The sequence below is a fragment of the Anguilla rostrata genome, chromosome 1, assembly GCF_018555375.3.
Source record: "Anguilla rostrata isolate EN2019 chromosome 1, ASM1855537v3, whole genome shotgun sequence".
NCBI classification, from domain to species: Eukaryota; Metazoa; Chordata; class Actinopteri; order Anguilliformes; family Anguillidae; genus Anguilla; species Anguilla rostrata.
In genome coordinates, this window is record NC_057933.1 from 56,077,000 (window position 1) to 56,094,614 (window position 17,615).

Here is a 17,615-nt window from a genome sequence, read left to right on the forward strand (position 1 = left end):
AAAATCACTTGTCAACATTAACATAACAGAATTATCAGTGTGTTCCTCAGTACACTAGGTTTTCTACAAAGCTACTTGTGCTATTAACACAATGTATTTCATGCCAGTAAAGCATGCTCAGCTGAAAGACAGCGGTATAGGAGGCTGCTGGGTGGCTCATCCTGTTAAGGCTCTTAAGGCTGTTACAGTGCATAAACAGCCGCACAGTCCTATATCAAAAGCATACTGTGCCAGTGCTGACAGTGACGGGAGGAGTTCAGTCAGAGATGGGAGGGGCTCAGTCAGAGATGGGAGGGGTTCAGTCAGAGATGGGAGGGGCTCAGTCAGAGATGGGAGCGGCTCAGTCAGAGATGGGAGGGGCTCAGTCAGAGATGGGAGGGACTCAGTCAGAGATGGGAGGGTTTAACTGAACCAGTGACTGATGTGTTTGTGAAGCCCACTGGGGTGAGATAAGAAGCAGCGATCAGCATCGCGAGCCTCAGAAGAGAGCGTGCGCTTGTCCCCCATAGCAACAGCAGAAGTTCCAGCAGGGCGTGCAGCTGCACATAAGAGTGGGCACTTCAAACCGGGGAGACCAAGGGAAAAACAGAATGACAGAGGTTCAGAGGGAAGGAGGGAGAGGCAGATAGAGAGACAGAGATATGGAGAGGAGGGAGAAGGACAGAGGGGAGAAGATGAGAGGGGGAGCGAGAGCATATTTGATTAGACAGATTGAGTGGCGTGACGTTACTGAACGGCAGCCTCAGGAGCGCAGCGCTACTTCTGCTCCTCTCTCTGTTCTCTCTTTCACACGGCGTCAGGAAACAGACACCGCGTCAGCCTCTGGTCTGACTTCCTGTTAAAGGGCTTCCGTCTGCCTGTCACAGCGCAGCCGCCGCGGATGTGCTCCTGCACCGAGACGGGAAGCAGACCGGGGGCTGACACCAGACTGAGCACACACACACACACGCACACACACACACACACGCACACACACGCACACACGCACACACACGCACGCACGCACACACGCGCACACGCACACGCACACGCACACGCACACGCACACACACACACACACGCACGCGCACGCGCACACGCGCACACACGCACACACACATGCACTAAGACACTCTTTCAAAAAGGCACACACCACTCTGCTACAGACAGACAAGCCTCTGCACTGTAGGCATCGGCAACATCGCCACCTGCACCTCTGATAGGTGAAGCAGAAGTCATGTGATTGCCCCTTGCAGGGTGGTCGCTTGTCTTTAATGAACAGCAAAATCATAAGAGAAAGATTCCAAAGAGATCTGAATGAAACTAGGGTTGCCACAGCAACGGTTCAGAGTGCTCCACTAAGTGCCACCCCAGTTCATTATTTAATGCGCTCTGTGCAAAGGCTCATGGGATGTTGGTTTGCGCGCTGCTGTGTAGATCGAGCACTTGTTCAAGAGCACGGTCTGGAGCAGGTGCTGCGCAGACCCGCCAATCTTAGTACCCTGCAATTAAATGCATGGAGTGAGCAGAGCCCAGAAGCAGGCGAACGGGAGGATATGAGGTTCAGTACGTCTGCGCAGGGTACCTCTGGTGGCCGAGCCACCAATGAGAAAAGACTCCCTCTCTCTCCTGAACACAACGGCCTGGAATGTGCACACCGTCAAAGAAAGTGACCGTGTCCTCTCCCTCTCGCCAAAAACACCTCCCCTCCACAAAGGCAAGCAGAGGCTCCCACAAGCGCCTGGCTTTCAGGCTCACCAGGACAAGGCGAGAAATGATTTTGGCCAGTTACAGAATTATATGTGCTGCTGTTTTTATTTGGGCAGGGAGGAGCAGAAGAGGTGTCTGCTTCATTTAAGCGGGAGAAAGGAAGCTTGTTGATACAGGTTAAAGTGGGCTGCAAAGGAGTCGGGTGAGAGAGAGCAGGCTGGTCTCTCAGTACACTGCAGAATGAAACCATTTAGCTGCCATTCAAGCCCGAAGTGAAACAGGCCTCTTGAATGCAATACTGACACTTCAGACAAGTTAACAATCACCCATGCCCATGAAGTCTAATGTATCTCACATTTGGCACACACGCTGTCGTATATAAACGCACTTTTGGTGAGATGCAGTCTATAACACTTAGAGCTGAAGTCACAGCGAGAGGTGCGCTTTGTGGTCCAGTGCATGCTGTGGTTTCATTGAGGGAGAGCCTGGAGCTCCACTTCCCCAGGGAGAGAGTCACAGGAGAGCAGTTACACACACGGGCGGGGGGGGGTCCGATACATCCCACCCCTGGTCCCCTGGCAGCATGTGACACAGGGCGGAGAGGTCAGGGCTCCGCAGGTGGCCGTGGCCTGACGCAGTCCTCTCTAGCCGGGGGGCACTGCTGAACTGCTGAAGCTCTGGCGTGCCCACTGGTCCCTGGATAAAGAGGCCGTAGCTGCATTCGGTCGGACCGTCTTACTGCCACACGGATTGAGCTGCTGAAGTTCACGTACCTCCGAGCAGCCCTCTCCCACCCTGCCCTCGCACCCCGCTCGCAAGGTCAGAGGTCAGTCTGGGGGCCTGGCAGCAGTGAGCACAGGTCACCACATGGGAGGGGCACGTACACTTCAACACTTTAATGCAATCCCACACCACTGAGGGACCACCTACAGCAGGCCTGCTTCCTGTTCCGCCCGCCCTCCTTTCAAAACGGACCAACACTCAGAGCCACCCAGTAGGCCTAGTAGCACCACAAGTCCAATTATGGGTCTACCAGAGAAATATAGGCGGACCGGGATGGACCAGGGTGAAACCTCCGATATTTGGGTGTACAAATCAAAAACTGGGTGTGTCTACAACACCCAGGACAGAGCTTGCCACCGGCAAGGACCAAAGCATAAAAAAATCTAAATATGACACCACGGGTAATCAATAGCAACAGACTGAACAGACAGAGGCAAACTCCCACCTCAACAAACTATCTGGGCAAACATCACCACTCATTTCTACTGGGAGTTGCTAAAATGACCAATCAGCAGCGGGGACATGCAGCTTCAGCCCGGCTGACCCCTCAGAGCTCCTCCCTCTTACTGTATGTAGCCTACTTCCTGTAAGAGGAAGAGCGTGGCCTTTTCCTTAAAATAAGCAAGCGTGAAAAATGACTGCTCAGCAAAGCATTCCCAAAGCTCAAACAGACTTTATCAGATAAAACAAATATGCTCTGTACGACATCGGGCCAGATAAGATAAATAAAAGTGTTAAACACAGAAAGGGATTTCCCATACAGCTCGCCAGGATCAGCGTATTCTTGGATACATCCTGCTACACATAGGAGAGGTTCATGTCCTCTTGCACACACACACACATGCACGCACAGACAGACACACACATACACACACAATATCTAGCTCCTCTTACGTACAACACTCTAAATACCCACTGTCACACAGTCTCTGCCAACAGCACACTATGGGATGTAAATACTTAATTCCCTCTAATACCATAATCTATTACCTGCACCAATCAGCGGCATGCCAGGGATTCAAACCTGCAACCCATTCCGTGAACCCATTTCCTCACATCGCCGTGGGCAAACATGACAGAGCACACCACGGATGTCTATTCAAAGTATGATTCACAGCATTGGCATTTAAGACATGCTTTTGACACCTATTCCTTTATGCCAAGCTGAGGCTACACATCAAACCTGGAAATCCTGTTCGTCTCGGTCCCTCCTGTGAAGGGCTCAACCCTTTCATTAACTGGCTTACGTGCACTCTAGAACTAAAGCCCCACTTCCCACAGCTGAACGCTATCTAAAGGAAAGCACAGTGTAAAGCCTACCAAATCCCCACTGGCCCATTCCTTTCGCACATCTATATCAGCCCCTATAATAAACGCCATACAGGTGGGTGACCTACATGACTGTCCCACAGAGGCTGCCACTATGTGTCACCAACCCAAATCCAAGCACTGCTGAGCATGGCTGGACTAAATAAGCACAGGATGAGCACCACAGCAGCCAATCCCCTCCCACTGCCTCCTAGCCTCCAGTCACCTGTGTCTGAGGGTCAGGCTACACAAACACTGGGCTTCTGAAAACAGCCACACACACTGAAGAACATGCCGGTGCCTTTCTAATGACCTCTCCCTTCATTTCAGCACATCTGTGAACAAAGCAACAACTCCCAATTTATCTGTCAGGACAAGTCATCACAGATCCGAAAACAAGGCCCACGGCCACGGACCAATAGGAACCCAGGACAGAAGGAAGAGAGGGACATTACAGGACAGAGGGACGCTACGGGATGGAGGGAGCGGGACAGGAGCAGAGGCAGGACAGAGGGACGTTACGGGCTGGAGGGAGGGGGACAGGAGCAGAGGCAGGACAGAGGGACGTTACGGGATGGAGGGAGGGGGACAGGAGCAGAGGCAGAACAGAGGGACGTTACGGGATGGAGGGAGGGGGACAGGAGCAGAGGCGGATGAGGACGGGTGCTCCTCTGAAAGGCGGCGCCGCGGTGCAGGTTCGCGGATGAGCGGGCGGCCGCGGTCTGCAGGAGCCCCGGCTCCAGGTCATTAATCGGCGCTAATGCTATTAGCGAAGGAGGAGGGGGCGGAGCCGGGCGCAGGGGAGCGACACTGACAGCAGCACAGGCCTGTGTGAAAGGCCCAACGTGCCCAACGCGCTTCAAGGCTGCTAAAGCTCAGCCAGCTGAGTCATAAACAGTGTTTTTTGTGCTGAGCTCAGCGTGCTCCAGTGTTCCTTATTCTGAGCCAGTCCCCCTTAGAGCGCCTGGGTAAGGAGCTTTACTCCGCCAGGAGAAGCCTGCACCGCTACATTGGCAGTGTTCTCCGTATGCTAATTTAACATTCCGTATTCAGTTCCCCCTGTACATTATTCATTGCTGCGCTGGTGGAGCTGCTTGGCAGGAGTTAGGGTTATCCCCAGGGCATTAACATGAGGAGGACTCTCTGTGCCTTCGGGGGGCAGGGGGGGGCTCAGGTCAAAGGTGAACCAGGAAACTAAAGAGGGGGCCGGACAATGAGACCTGGGTCCCCCTGCGCATACATTTCCAAGATAAAAGAGTGTGAGTGTGCATGTGCATGTGCATATCTTTGCCTGTTTGTGTGTGTGTGTGTGTGTGTGTGTGTGTGTGTGTGGGCGCATGCACGTGTGTCTGCATGAGTCTTTGTGTTTAGTGGAGTTTGGTTCAGAGCTGCTGCTGGTTGAGCTCTGTGTGGAAGGAGAGGGATTCTGCAGCATCCCCAGTCCAGCAGCACAGTCAGATACAGTTCTCTAGTGACCGGGTGCTGCTAGTGATTATGAGACACAGAGACACGGCCCCCATAAGCACAGCTGGGCCAGAGGCTGGGGAATGTGGGACAGGATGTTTTCAGGTGTGCCTTGTGTGCATGGCTCTGATACAGGGACAGAGTGTGTGAAAGAGCCCAGCCAGAGCAGTCATGTCAGGGAGAAGCAGGGCTGCTCACTCTCACTGACACACCCTATAACATCACCAACATGTGTATACACCACAGTATGAGAAACATACACATGGTGCAGCAGACGTGTGTCTGTGCGTGCGTGTGTGCGTGCATGTGTGTATGTGTATGTGTGCTTGTGCGTATGCATGTGTGTGTGCTTGTGCGTATGCGTGTGCATGCGTGTGTGTGCACGCGTGCGTGCGTGTATGTGTATGTGTGCTTGTGCGTATGCGTGTGTGCATGCGTGTGTATGTGTGCTTGTGCGTGCGTGTGTGTGTATGTGTATAGCTACGTGCTTGTGTGTGTGCGCGCGTGCGTGTGTGTGTATGCATGCTTATGCTGTGTGCGTGTGTTGAAGGACGACACTGGGACAGAAAGGGAGGTGCAGCATCATACACTGTGACTCCAGTGAAGGTCTGTAATCAGCCCCATAACGGGGCATTGTCAGGGAGGAGCAGTGCGTCACAGCGCCCCTGACACACAGACACGCAGGGAGGGGGCCAGCCCCTGGAGAGCCGCGCTCAGGAGCAGGTGGCAGACGCACAAACACAAACGCCACCGCCGAGCACAGCCAGACCACGCCAGGGCTTTCACAAGCCATGTGTGACCATTCAAATTTCTCATTTTAGGAACCAGAAAACACTTCAGACAAACAAAAAAAAAGAACCTACGGTTAAATAAACAGGCTCTGCTGCAAATGTCAAAGCTTTCACAGGTTTGCAGCCACAGGGCAGGAACAGAGAATAAACTCCTAACACAGTGTAGTGTTAGGGACTCATGGACACAGCAAACTGTAGCTCCATGACACCACTGGACTTGCCACTACTGCTGATGTGGCACTATCCTACATTTCCAACCACTACTTTGTTTTTCACTGTTGTGAGGACCCTGGTCCTGTCCTTCAAGGAGCCCTGGAGGCATCACCACAGTCTCTAAGCCCAGGTCCAAGTTCCAGGCACCTCATGTGTCCGTATCACAACCACTGGGCCTGCAAGAACCCCTACAGTCCTGCTGCCCACACCACCTGTGCCCATAACATCACTTCCTGTCCCCCGTTCCGAAGGTACCATAATGATATCTTTCTGACTCTGAGGACACAGAGTGAAGGAGACAGCGAGATATAAAAAGATGAAAAGTCAGCACAAGGCAGAGGAGAGAAAGCCAGAGAGACAGAGAGCAAGAAGGACAAGAGGGCACCAAGAGGCTGACTTACTTTCAAGCTCTTCTTTCTCAAAGTTTGTGTGGATGGTGGAGCTGGTCTTTCCCAGGTCCACAACTGCCTCGTCATCGTTTCCCTGAAAGACAAAATAAAACGGTAAATCCCCAGAGTAAAGCGGGCACCTGGTCACGGTCCAAAGTACTAAAATCGTTCTGGTTTCGAAAAAATAATCAGCTGGAAGGCACCTGCGAGGGTGGAAGTAAATATTTGGGTTGGACACGGCTCAGCTCTCAGACAAACAGGCACGGAACCCACAACCTGACGGAAGGGGATTCGGCTGTTCTTGGTTTGGCACACTTCACTCCGTCTTCCCTCCCTGTCTGTGTCTCTCTCTCTGTCTCTCTCTCACTCGCTGTATTTTAGTGGTGGAATTTCATGAATCACATTAAAGCTCAGGAGTTTGTAAAAAGCAGGCAGAGGAGGAGGAAGTATACTACAGTTCACACAACGCAAGCAAACTGCCTGCCCAGCCTGTCTTCACTCGAGCTGACGCCCCCAAATGCCCTCCTGACCCCAGCCGCCCCTCTAAATCCCAGGTCAGCCCACAGCGTGTGTGGGACTGTTACTGCCCTCATACCACTTGTCACCGTCAGCCTAGAACAATTTCTCACCAACACACATCAGTCACTTTTAGGTGCAAAATCCTGCCATAAGGGTCCACTGGGTGAGGCTAGAGGGCACTGGGCTAACCTTGCTGGTGATTATTACGTTAAAGCCTTTGACCACTCCTCCTCCTCACTGGCTCCCACAAACAAGGACACACAGAGGGAAAGAAAAGATTACACACTCAAGTACAGTGGCTACAATGACCTTCATCAAAGCAACAGCAAGAGGGCAAAGCTTAGTGCTGGGAGACTGGCATCTCTCTTTCTGGTCTGACTGAGGTGGTCTTGCGAAGTTACACTAAGGAAACATCATGCCCTGTACTTTCACTTTCACAACAACAGGAAGAAGAATTTCAACGTGCTACCTAATATCTCATCAACTTCAGAGAATGTGTGGCTGAATGAAAGCCTGTCTTTATTCATTTCCCATTCAGATGGCTTCCAAAATCAAAAATGTGACTGACAAATCAAGTTATTTTCCCCCCCTAAGTGCTGTGGGAATCTCTACATAAACAATGACTCATTGCAGAGATCTAGATGTACTCACACGCTCAGACAGGAAAAGACATTTATCTACCAATTCTGTTGCTTTCTCCAAGGCCATCTCTCATGAATATTGATGAGAGAAAAGAACAATTTTTCTTCCTTTTCGGAAAACAAACCTTCTAATACTGATCCCAGTGATGAATGTGTTCCATCTCCTCTCTGTATGTAGGGAGCATGGCTGGCCATGTTGGCTGGCCAACACGGAGACTGAGCCTTCCCTCCAAACCGAGCTAAACTCTGCATCCACAGAATAAAGATGCTGTGATTCCAGAACAGTGGGCACCAACCCTCCTTTCAAATGTCCATATTTTATGCAAATAAGATGCAAATGTATCTGAAAGCGTCTGTGAGAAAGGGAGGAGTCTGTGAGGAATAAATAAAGCAAAGTGAGATCAGCACTGCCCTGGGGCAGGAGGCACAGCTCATACCCTCATGGCAAACAGCCAGCTGTAGTGCGTCTTTCTGTCACATTACGTCACCAAACCAGAAACTCACACGGCCAGTCCAGGCAACAGAATCCTCCAGAAACAAACTAACACGTGTCACAGTTATGTTTCTATAGCTGTAGTGGTGTTCTGTTTTTGTAACGGTGTTCAGTTATGTTTCACTAACTGTAATGGTGCAGTGTTTTTATAACCGTGTTCAGTAATGTTTCACTACCTGTAATGGTGCAGTGTTTTTATAACGGTGTTCAGTAATGTTTCACTAACTGTAATGGTGCAGTGTTTTTATAACCGTGTTCAGTAATGTTTCACTGACTGTAATGGTGCAGTGTTTTTATAACCGTGTTCAGTAATGTTTCACTGACTGTAATGGTGCAGTGTTTTTATAACCGTGTTCAGTAATGTTTCACTAACTGTAATGGTGCAGTGTTTTTATAACCGTGTTCAGTAATGTTTCACTAACTGTAATGGTGCAGTGTTTTTATAACCGTGTTCAGTAATGTTTCACTAACTGTAATGGTGCAGTGTTTTTATAACCGTGTTCAGTAATGTTTCACTAACTGTAATGGTGCAGTGTTTTTTATAACCGTGTTAAGTAATGTTTCACTAACTGTAATGGTGCAGTGTTTTTATAACCGTGTTCAGTAATGTTTCACTGACTGTAATGGTGCAGTGTTTTTATAACCATGTTCAGTAATGTTTCACTGAGTGTAATGGTGCAGTGTTTTTATAACGGTGTTCAGTAATGTTTCACTAACTGTAATGGTGCAGTGTTTTTATAACGGTGTTCAGTAATGTTTCACTGAGTGTAATGGTGCAGTGTTTTTATAACGGTGTTCAGTAATGTTTCACTGACTGTAATGGTGCAGTGTTTTTATAACCGTGTTCAGTAATGTTTCACTGAGTGTAATGGTGCAGTGTTTTTATAACCGTGTTCAGTAATGTTTCACTGAGTGTAATGGTGCAGTGTTTTTATAACCGTGTTCAGTAATGTTTCACTGAGTGTAATGGTGCAGTGTTTTTATAATGGTGTTCAGTAATGTTTCACTAACTGTAATGGTGCAGTGTTTTTATAACCGTGTTCAGTAGCTGTTTCACTGAGTGTAATGGTGCAGTGTTTTTATAACGGTGTTCAGTAATGTTTCACTGAGTGTAATGGTGCAGGGTTTTTATAACCGTTCAGACACAGAGAGTAGACACAGCTGGTTATTTGTCTCCCGTACTCTGTATATAGTTGAAGACTGACGGCATGTCTGTGGGGTGGCTTTCTCTTTGTTTTACATTATGCTAATGTTTATGGCAGGACGACTTCCTCCAATAAAACTATTCCCTCCCAGTCCCTCCACAGTTCAGACTTTTGCATATGACATTCAGAGGTTTCAGACCCACAGACCACTACACAAAACAACTACTCAAACATCACCGTCAAAAAACCGCTAAAACACCACCTCTTTCACAGGCACACAGACATAAGGAACTTACTCCTCTTTCACAGGCACACAGACACAAGGAACTTACTCCTCTTTCACAGGCACACAGACACAAGGAACTTACTCCTCTTTCACAGGCACACAGACATAAGGAACTTACCTCTCTTTCACAGGCACACCGACATAAGGAACTTACTCCTCTTTCACAGGCACACAGACACAAGGAACTTACTCCTCTTTCACAGGCACACAGACACAAGGAACTTACTCCTCTTTCACAGGCACACAGACATAAGGAACTTACTCCTCTTTCACAGGCACACAGACACAAGGAACTTACTCCTCTTTCACAGGCACACAGACATAAGGAACTTACTCCTCTTTCACAGGCACACAGACATAAGGAACTTACTCCTCTTTCACAGGCACACAGACATAAGGAACTTACTCCTCTTTCACAGGCACACAGACATAAGGAACTTATTCCTCTTTCACAGGCACACAGACATAAGGAACTTATTCCGCTTTCACAGGCACACAGACACAAGGAACTTATTCCTCTTTCACAGGCACACAGACATAAGGAACTTATTCCTCTTTCACAGGCACACAGACATAAGGAACTTACTCCTCTTTTACAGGCACACAGACATAAGGAACTTAATTCCTCTTTCACAGGCACACAGACATAAGGAACTTATTTCTCTTTCACAGGCACACAGAGCACTGCAGGTTGGCGCCGGGGCCACACTTAGATCATCAGCTGAGTGTGGCTAGGAGTCCGCAGCAGCAGGACACCGCCCACATCCCAACAGGCCTATGCTGGGTTATTTCAGTTTAGGTGTGCGACTTCTCAATGTTTAAAGGCATACGATGCAGGATTTGTAACTTGAAAATATTATAAATAACCATGGTAAGGCATAATCTTTACTTTACGCACTTTTGCGGAATTCATGCACCTTTACCTGTATTTGTTATTCTAAAATGTGTTCAGGATGTGACTGGGTGTGGCACTCTTTTCTGTGTGGGGCTGGGGTGGGTGTGGCTACAGAGAGGCAGTGTGGTTTGGGATCAGATCTCAGCGCAGTGTTTGTTACTAACTAGCCAGATGCTGTAATGGCCCAGATACAGCAAAGCAAAAAGCCAAGCCGACAGGACTCGTTCAAGAACTAAAGTTACTGTCACCTTGGAATTGCTTTTCCTCTGTGGCCACAGCTGAAGTGTGCCATGGGCATGAACTGCGACACGGAGCTGGATTTGTTCCTGTTGGACCTGTAAGTAACTTCACCTCTAGCTATGCAGCTAGGCTCGCCAGAGGTCAAGTGTTTGACCGGAATGTCCAGATTTCAAATCATTTTTTATGTCCTGTTCATGGTCCCAACTGGACAATGTAGCCTAATGTCCAGGCCAGGTAACTGAATTAATGGGAGAAATTTACAGACAGCTTCTAATGACTTTGTGTGTCAGTGACTTGGTCCGGTACTCAAGGTTGAAGACGGAGGAGAATACTTCTGTGATTGTAAACACAAACAAAAAAAACCTGCACAGTATGCCTATAGTCATTAAATATTAAAAAAAAACCCTAAATGTTTAGGAAGACCTGTCCAATTTTCACTGTGATTATCGTAAACTTGTGTTTCTCATGTATTGGCGCTGATCTGGTGTTGGGTTTGACAAAGGAGTGCGGTTGTGACATGGACACGGGAAAAATGTTCCTTGATCAGCTCTAAAGCGATAACGCAGGCACACTTGTGTGTGTGCCAAAAATGAAACTGACATTCCTCGAAATGCTTCGCAAAGAACGGAAGATAAACTTTGAGGAGATTCCAGAAAATAAAGTCAAATGTAACGTACTTGAAAAGCACCGGCACACTGCTAAATCACGGTAGACGTAAACATTTGACGGTGACTGAGTAAGGAGCCGTGTAGCGGCTACGCTATCAGCTGGAGCCGGACCGCAACTCATTCTAACAAACATCTATGAGAGCTTTAACTGTGAAAAGCCACGACAACACCAGGCAAAAACAGGAGACCAGCGCTGCTCCTCTTCTTATTAAAGGAAAGTTTCCTTGACTTTTTCTTTGTTATATAAAACATATTCATTTAATGTTTTGCCTGTTTTTTATTTTGTTGAGTTACATTTTTAAAGATTCACTAAACCAAGCACCCTGATTAGCACTCTTATATACGCCACAGTACTTGCTTTTGAAATCTGCTCTGTGGTTGCTTTTGCAACTTTGCAGTGGAAGGCACATCTTGGCTACAGTCCAAGTGTTAAAACTGAAATGAGGCAGATTCAGAAACCCCAAACCATTTAAACGTGTGAACACATTTTTTGCACTCAAAACGTTTGGCGATTTTCCAGGTTTTGCTCGTCCCTGGTATCACTTCATCAGCTCCTACCAGTGACACAACACCAGGGGCTGACAGGCTACCAGTCACTTCTCAGTGAGATATACCACTCACACGTAGTACTGCGTGGCCTGTAAGGTGTTATAATAAAAAAAACTTACTGCCTGCACACATGCACACACACACACATACAGACACACGCACATACAGACACACAAAGGCAAGCACACCTGCACACACATACGCGCGCACACACACACACACACACACACACATACGCGCACATACGCACACACACACACACACACCTGCACACACACACACACACACACGCACACGCACACAGCTGCGAGCTGATTAACTCTAATCTCCGAGAGAGGTGCGGGGTGGAAACTCTGAAAGGACAAGCAGAAGGGCTGTCTGAAGAGCCTAATCCCAGCCAAACTGTTTGGTTGCAACTTCCCAAGTAGGATCAGGCACCCTGGCGGAGTCCGTCTGCCCGCTGTTTCTGAACTCTTGGAAGGTTAGGCCAAGTGAGAGCTACAGAAGACCCTTATACACTTCAAACAGACCTTTTCAAATGATCATGGCATTTATTCAACAGCTTAGATATTGATGTCCAGCTGCAGTCATGAATGAGTTAAGTAACTTTAATGAGGTCCTTGATGACCATTTATTATCCCGACAATTACAAGCAAAGTTAAAATCTTGAATTGCACAAGTTCAGTTGGGGCAACGTGGTCTACACAAAACCTTGGAAAAACTTCAGACTCCAAAACTTACCCGACTTTTCCATTTAACAAACATATCTGCTGTATGCATCTAGTGAAGTCAGAGATCCTTTTTTTCCATTGAACTGTTCGTGACCAGCCATTACCCTGACCCATAAAAAACCCCAAAAACAGCAAACAATCAAACTTGTGATTTCCAAGGTATAAATGACAATATTGGGAAGTGGGCAGTGACCTGTATTGACTTCCACACATTAAGATCAGAGAACAATGCGCTTTGGTAGCAGAAAATCATTCACATGGATGGCGCCCTTTTCCAAGTCAAGTGAAACAGCCACACGTGTAAGCCTCCATATCTCACCAGCTAGGGCCCATGCACAACAGTCTATGAGGCCAATCCTGGACAGGCACAGAGTACAGTATGTATAATTATACTACATGTACATTAAAAATACCCAATAAAACTCTCTTCGGGGGGGTTTGCTCCTCACATTTCTGGTCGGTTAAAGCTGAGATGTGAACCCTGCTTCACGCGCTCTCCCAGCGTCCCCAGAGGCGGGGTACGTGAGGGCCTGCGTGTGGCTGTCTGGACAGGCACCAGCGGAGATGAGCTCTGGGAGACGCTCCCACTGAGATCATTTTACACAACTCAGAGTAAAGAGCGTCTGACTCTACTCCAAGGCTCGGGACTTAGGCCGGCTGACCCTGAGGTCATCGCGGCGTCCGCGAGACCCCGGCGCAGCGCTGGGGCTCCCACACACTCTCCTCCCAGAGCAGAGCAGAGCGCTCCGGAGGACCGGCCCTTCAGCACTGAGACCAACAGCCTGACTGTCTGTGCACATCTCCCTCTCATACATCCACACATTATGTCCAATACAATATACCTTATTGTCCTCGCACAAACTTACACACACACAAACTTACATACACACACATACTGTACGTCGCCCTCTCACACATCCACACATTCATAAATACACATACATGCACACACACACACAAACCTACACAAAAACAACACACACACAAACTTATACACACGTGCACACACACACACACCCAACTCCAAAAGTTAACTGACTTTTCCATTTAAGCACCAGCAGAGATGCCGTGGGCAGCAGTGTAGTATAATGGGTAAAGAGCTGATCTTGTAACCTAAAGGTCATAGGTTTGACTCCCAGGTAGGACCTTGCCGTTGTACCCTTCAGCAAGGTACTTAACCTGCAAAGCTTCAGTATATATACAGATGTATAAACAGATGCACTGTAAATGTTATGTAATGTAAGTCGCTCTGGATAAAAGTGTCTGCTAAATGCCTGTAATGTAACACACACACACACACATGCACGCACAAACTTGCATACACACACATACTGTACATGTCTCCCTCTCACACAACCATACATTCATATACACGCACGTACGCACGCGCACACACACACACACACACAAACACACAAACACACACACACACACACACACACACGCACACGCACACGCACACGCACACGCACACGCACACGCACACACACGCACACGCACACACACACGCACACACACACGCACACACACACGCACACACACACGCACGCACGCACACACACACTGAGATCTCAGGCTGGCTGTAAAGCCTGGTCAGCACAGCGGAGCTCTTCCCCAGTGGGGCCAGGCAGGCCTGCATCAGTAACGCAGCAGATACAGCAGCAGCCCGTCTCGGCCACAGCACCACACAAGCGCTGTAAAGCACGCGCTCACATCAACATTATAACAGCCGCCACTCAATCACCCCATTATGCCCAGGATAAAGACCGCCTTCGCTCCGGGCCATTGCTCTCACATCCACTGGACTGATGGAGCTCCTGTCATCTACACTACCACTCAATGCACTGCATTTACCTCAGGCCACAAGTGCCACTGCAAACGTGCCTTTATGCCATGAGTTTCAGTTTAACCCCTAGTTTAAACGCACAAATCCAGAATGGAAAAAGCCTTAAGGAAAATAAAACATCAGTCTTGGCCCTATTTTAATTAAACTACGCAACTCCATTAGCCAAGACTGCTGAAATACTGCCAAATGTGTCAAATGTGCGTGCCAAACCACGCCCACGACAAAAGCCCTAAAACATGATGGATGCAAACAGCAACCTCAGCACAGACAGTAAATGTGCTTGTACTGCAACAAAACGCCAAACCTTGCGCTAACCAACAGACTCTGTGCTAGAGCTGTGAGCCAGTCTTTCCACTGGCAGTGCAGGGCTGCTGCATTATCAGGCCTGCAAACGGCAGGGTAGGCCTATAACACTGCCGAGTGTGCATGACCACGAATCCCATGTCTACGGAAGAACACTTAGCTAGGCTGAGGCTCTGATGGCTACTGCTCCTTCCACTGCCCCGCCCACTGGCTCTGACTGTTACGGCTCCTCCCACTGCCCCGCCCACTGGCTCTGACTGCTACAGCTCCTCCCACTGCCCCGCCCACTGGCTCTGACTGCTACAGCTCCTCCCACTGCCCCGCCCACTGGCTCTGACTGCTACAGCTCCTCCCACTGCCCCGCCCACTGGCTCTGACTGCTACTGCTTCTTCCACTGCCCCGCCCACTGGCTCTGACTGCTACGGCTCCTCCCACTGCCCCGCCCACTGGCTCTGACTGCTACAGCTCCTCCCACTGCCCCGCCCACTGGCTCTGACTGCTACAGCTCCTCCCACTGCCCCGCCCACTGGCTCTGACTGCTACAGCTCCTCCCACTTCCCCGCCCACTGGCTCTGACTGCTACAGCTCCTCCCACTGCCCCGCTCACTGGCTCTGATTGCTACAGCTCCTCCCACTGCCCCGCCCAGTGGCTCTGACTGCTACAGCTCCTCCCACTGCCCCGCCCAGTGGCTCTGACTGCTACAGCTCCTCCCACTGCCCCACCCAGTGGCTCTGACTGCTACAGCTCCTCCCACTGCCCCGCCCAGTGGCTCTGACTGCTACAGCTCCTCCCACTGCCCCGTCCAATGGCTCTGACTGCTAAGGCTCTGCCCACTGCTCCGCCCACTGGCTCTGACTGCTATAGCTCCTCCCACTGCCCCACCCACTGGCTGTGACATCTACCGCTCCTCCCACAGCCCCGCCCAGTGGCTGTGACTGCTACGGCTCCTCCCACTGCCCCACCTAGCACCTAGTTCAGCCACCCGTGATGCATGTAACAGGACGAGGGGGGAGGGGGCTATTTTTGGGACTTTTCTCTGAGCTCACTTCTCTAAAAACTAAGGTTTAAAAATACCGCTTGGCAACGCACTGTCCCACATAGCCCTCTTCCAAAAATACATGGGACAGAAATATGGCCCATGCTGGCCACGCGTGTGTGCGGAAAGGTTAGGGCAGTGTGAGCCCAGAACCCCTCACCACTGCCGGGCGGAAAGACTTCAACCTTCATGCCAAACTCTGAACACATGATCCATGTGTGTAATTTCACCTTTTAACATGGAGCACAGTTTCCATGTTGATGCAATAACTCTTCCCCATTTCCTCTATTAGATTGACAACCTGGAAACTGTTATGGTTTCAGCACACTTCCTGTTATTAAAAAGGCAGATGCGTCCACTTCCATTTTGTTCCTGCTCATGAAGACGATGAGTATTACTCCATTCTATGTTAAGCCAATACCATGGCAGGTATCACAGTGTAAATTCAGAGATTTGGAAAGTGAAGCCATTCGTGCTGAACACATTGCTCAAGGATGTGCCAGCAGCATCTCCCCTGGAAACCACACCACTAACCCACAGTTCTGATTGGTCAGCCTCTGCTGTCACTCCAAACGGCTGCCACTGAATTGTCTACCTGCATGCACACACTCACACTGAGTAAATCTGAGCACAGTGGAGTGCAGAGAGTAGGGAACTGGAATAGAGGGCTTAACTTGAAATACAAATAGCACAGATGGCTCTGAAGGTACCTTACAGTCATCCATTATGGTTCACACACACCAGCCTGAACACACATTACTGCTCTCACACACCAGTCTGAACACACATTACTGCTCTCACACACCAGTCTGAACACACATTACTGCTCTCACACACCAGTCTGAACACACATTACTGCTCTCACACACCAGTCTGAACACACATTACTGCTCTCACACACCAGTCTGAACACACATTACTGCTCTCACACACCAGTCTGAACACACATTACTGCTCTCACACACCAGTCTGAACACACATTACTGCTCCACACACCAGTCTGAACACACATTACTGCTCTCACACACCAGTCTGAACACACATTACTGCTCTCACACACCAGTCTGAACACACATTACTGCTCTCACACACCAGTCTGAACACACATTACTGCTTCACACACCAGTCTGAACACACATTACTGCTCTCACACACCAGTCTGAACACACATTACTGCTCTCACACACCAGTCTGAACACACATTACTGCTCTCACACACCAGTCTGAACACACATTACTGCTCACACACACCAGTCTGAACACACATTACTGCTCTCACACACCAGTCTGAACACACATTACTGCTCTCACACACCAGTCTGAACACACATTACTGCTCTCACACACCAGTCTGAACACACATTACTGCTCTCACACACCAGTCTGAACACACATTACTGCTCTCACACACCAGTCTGAACACACATACTGCTCACACACACCAGTCTGAACACACATTACTGCTCTCACACACCAGTCTGAACGTACATTACTGCTCTCACACACCAGTCTGAACACACATTACTGCTCTCACACACCAGTCTGAACGTACATTACGCTCCTTACATCAAGGCAACAAGACTAAGGCTAGCAAAGTGATAAGAGTAATCACCAGCCCCAGCCA

General features: G+C 49.2%; 1 protein-coding gene across 7 annotated transcripts in view; it reads right to left on the minus strand.

Annotated features, from left to right (window-relative positions):
* slc4a7 (solute carrier family 4 member 7) overlaps positions 1 to 17,615 on the minus strand; it is an 82,477-nt gene that overhangs the window by 33,314 nt on the left and 31,548 nt on the right. For all 7 annotated transcript variants that reach the window (XM_064343492.1, XM_064343502.1, XM_064343520.1 and 4 more), the window contains exon 2: positions 6,650 to 6,731. In XM_064343492.1, coding sequence (XP_064199562.1) covers positions 6,650 to 6,731 — 82 coding nt within the window. The remainder of the gene's footprint in view (positions 1 to 6,649; positions 6,732 to 17,615) is intronic.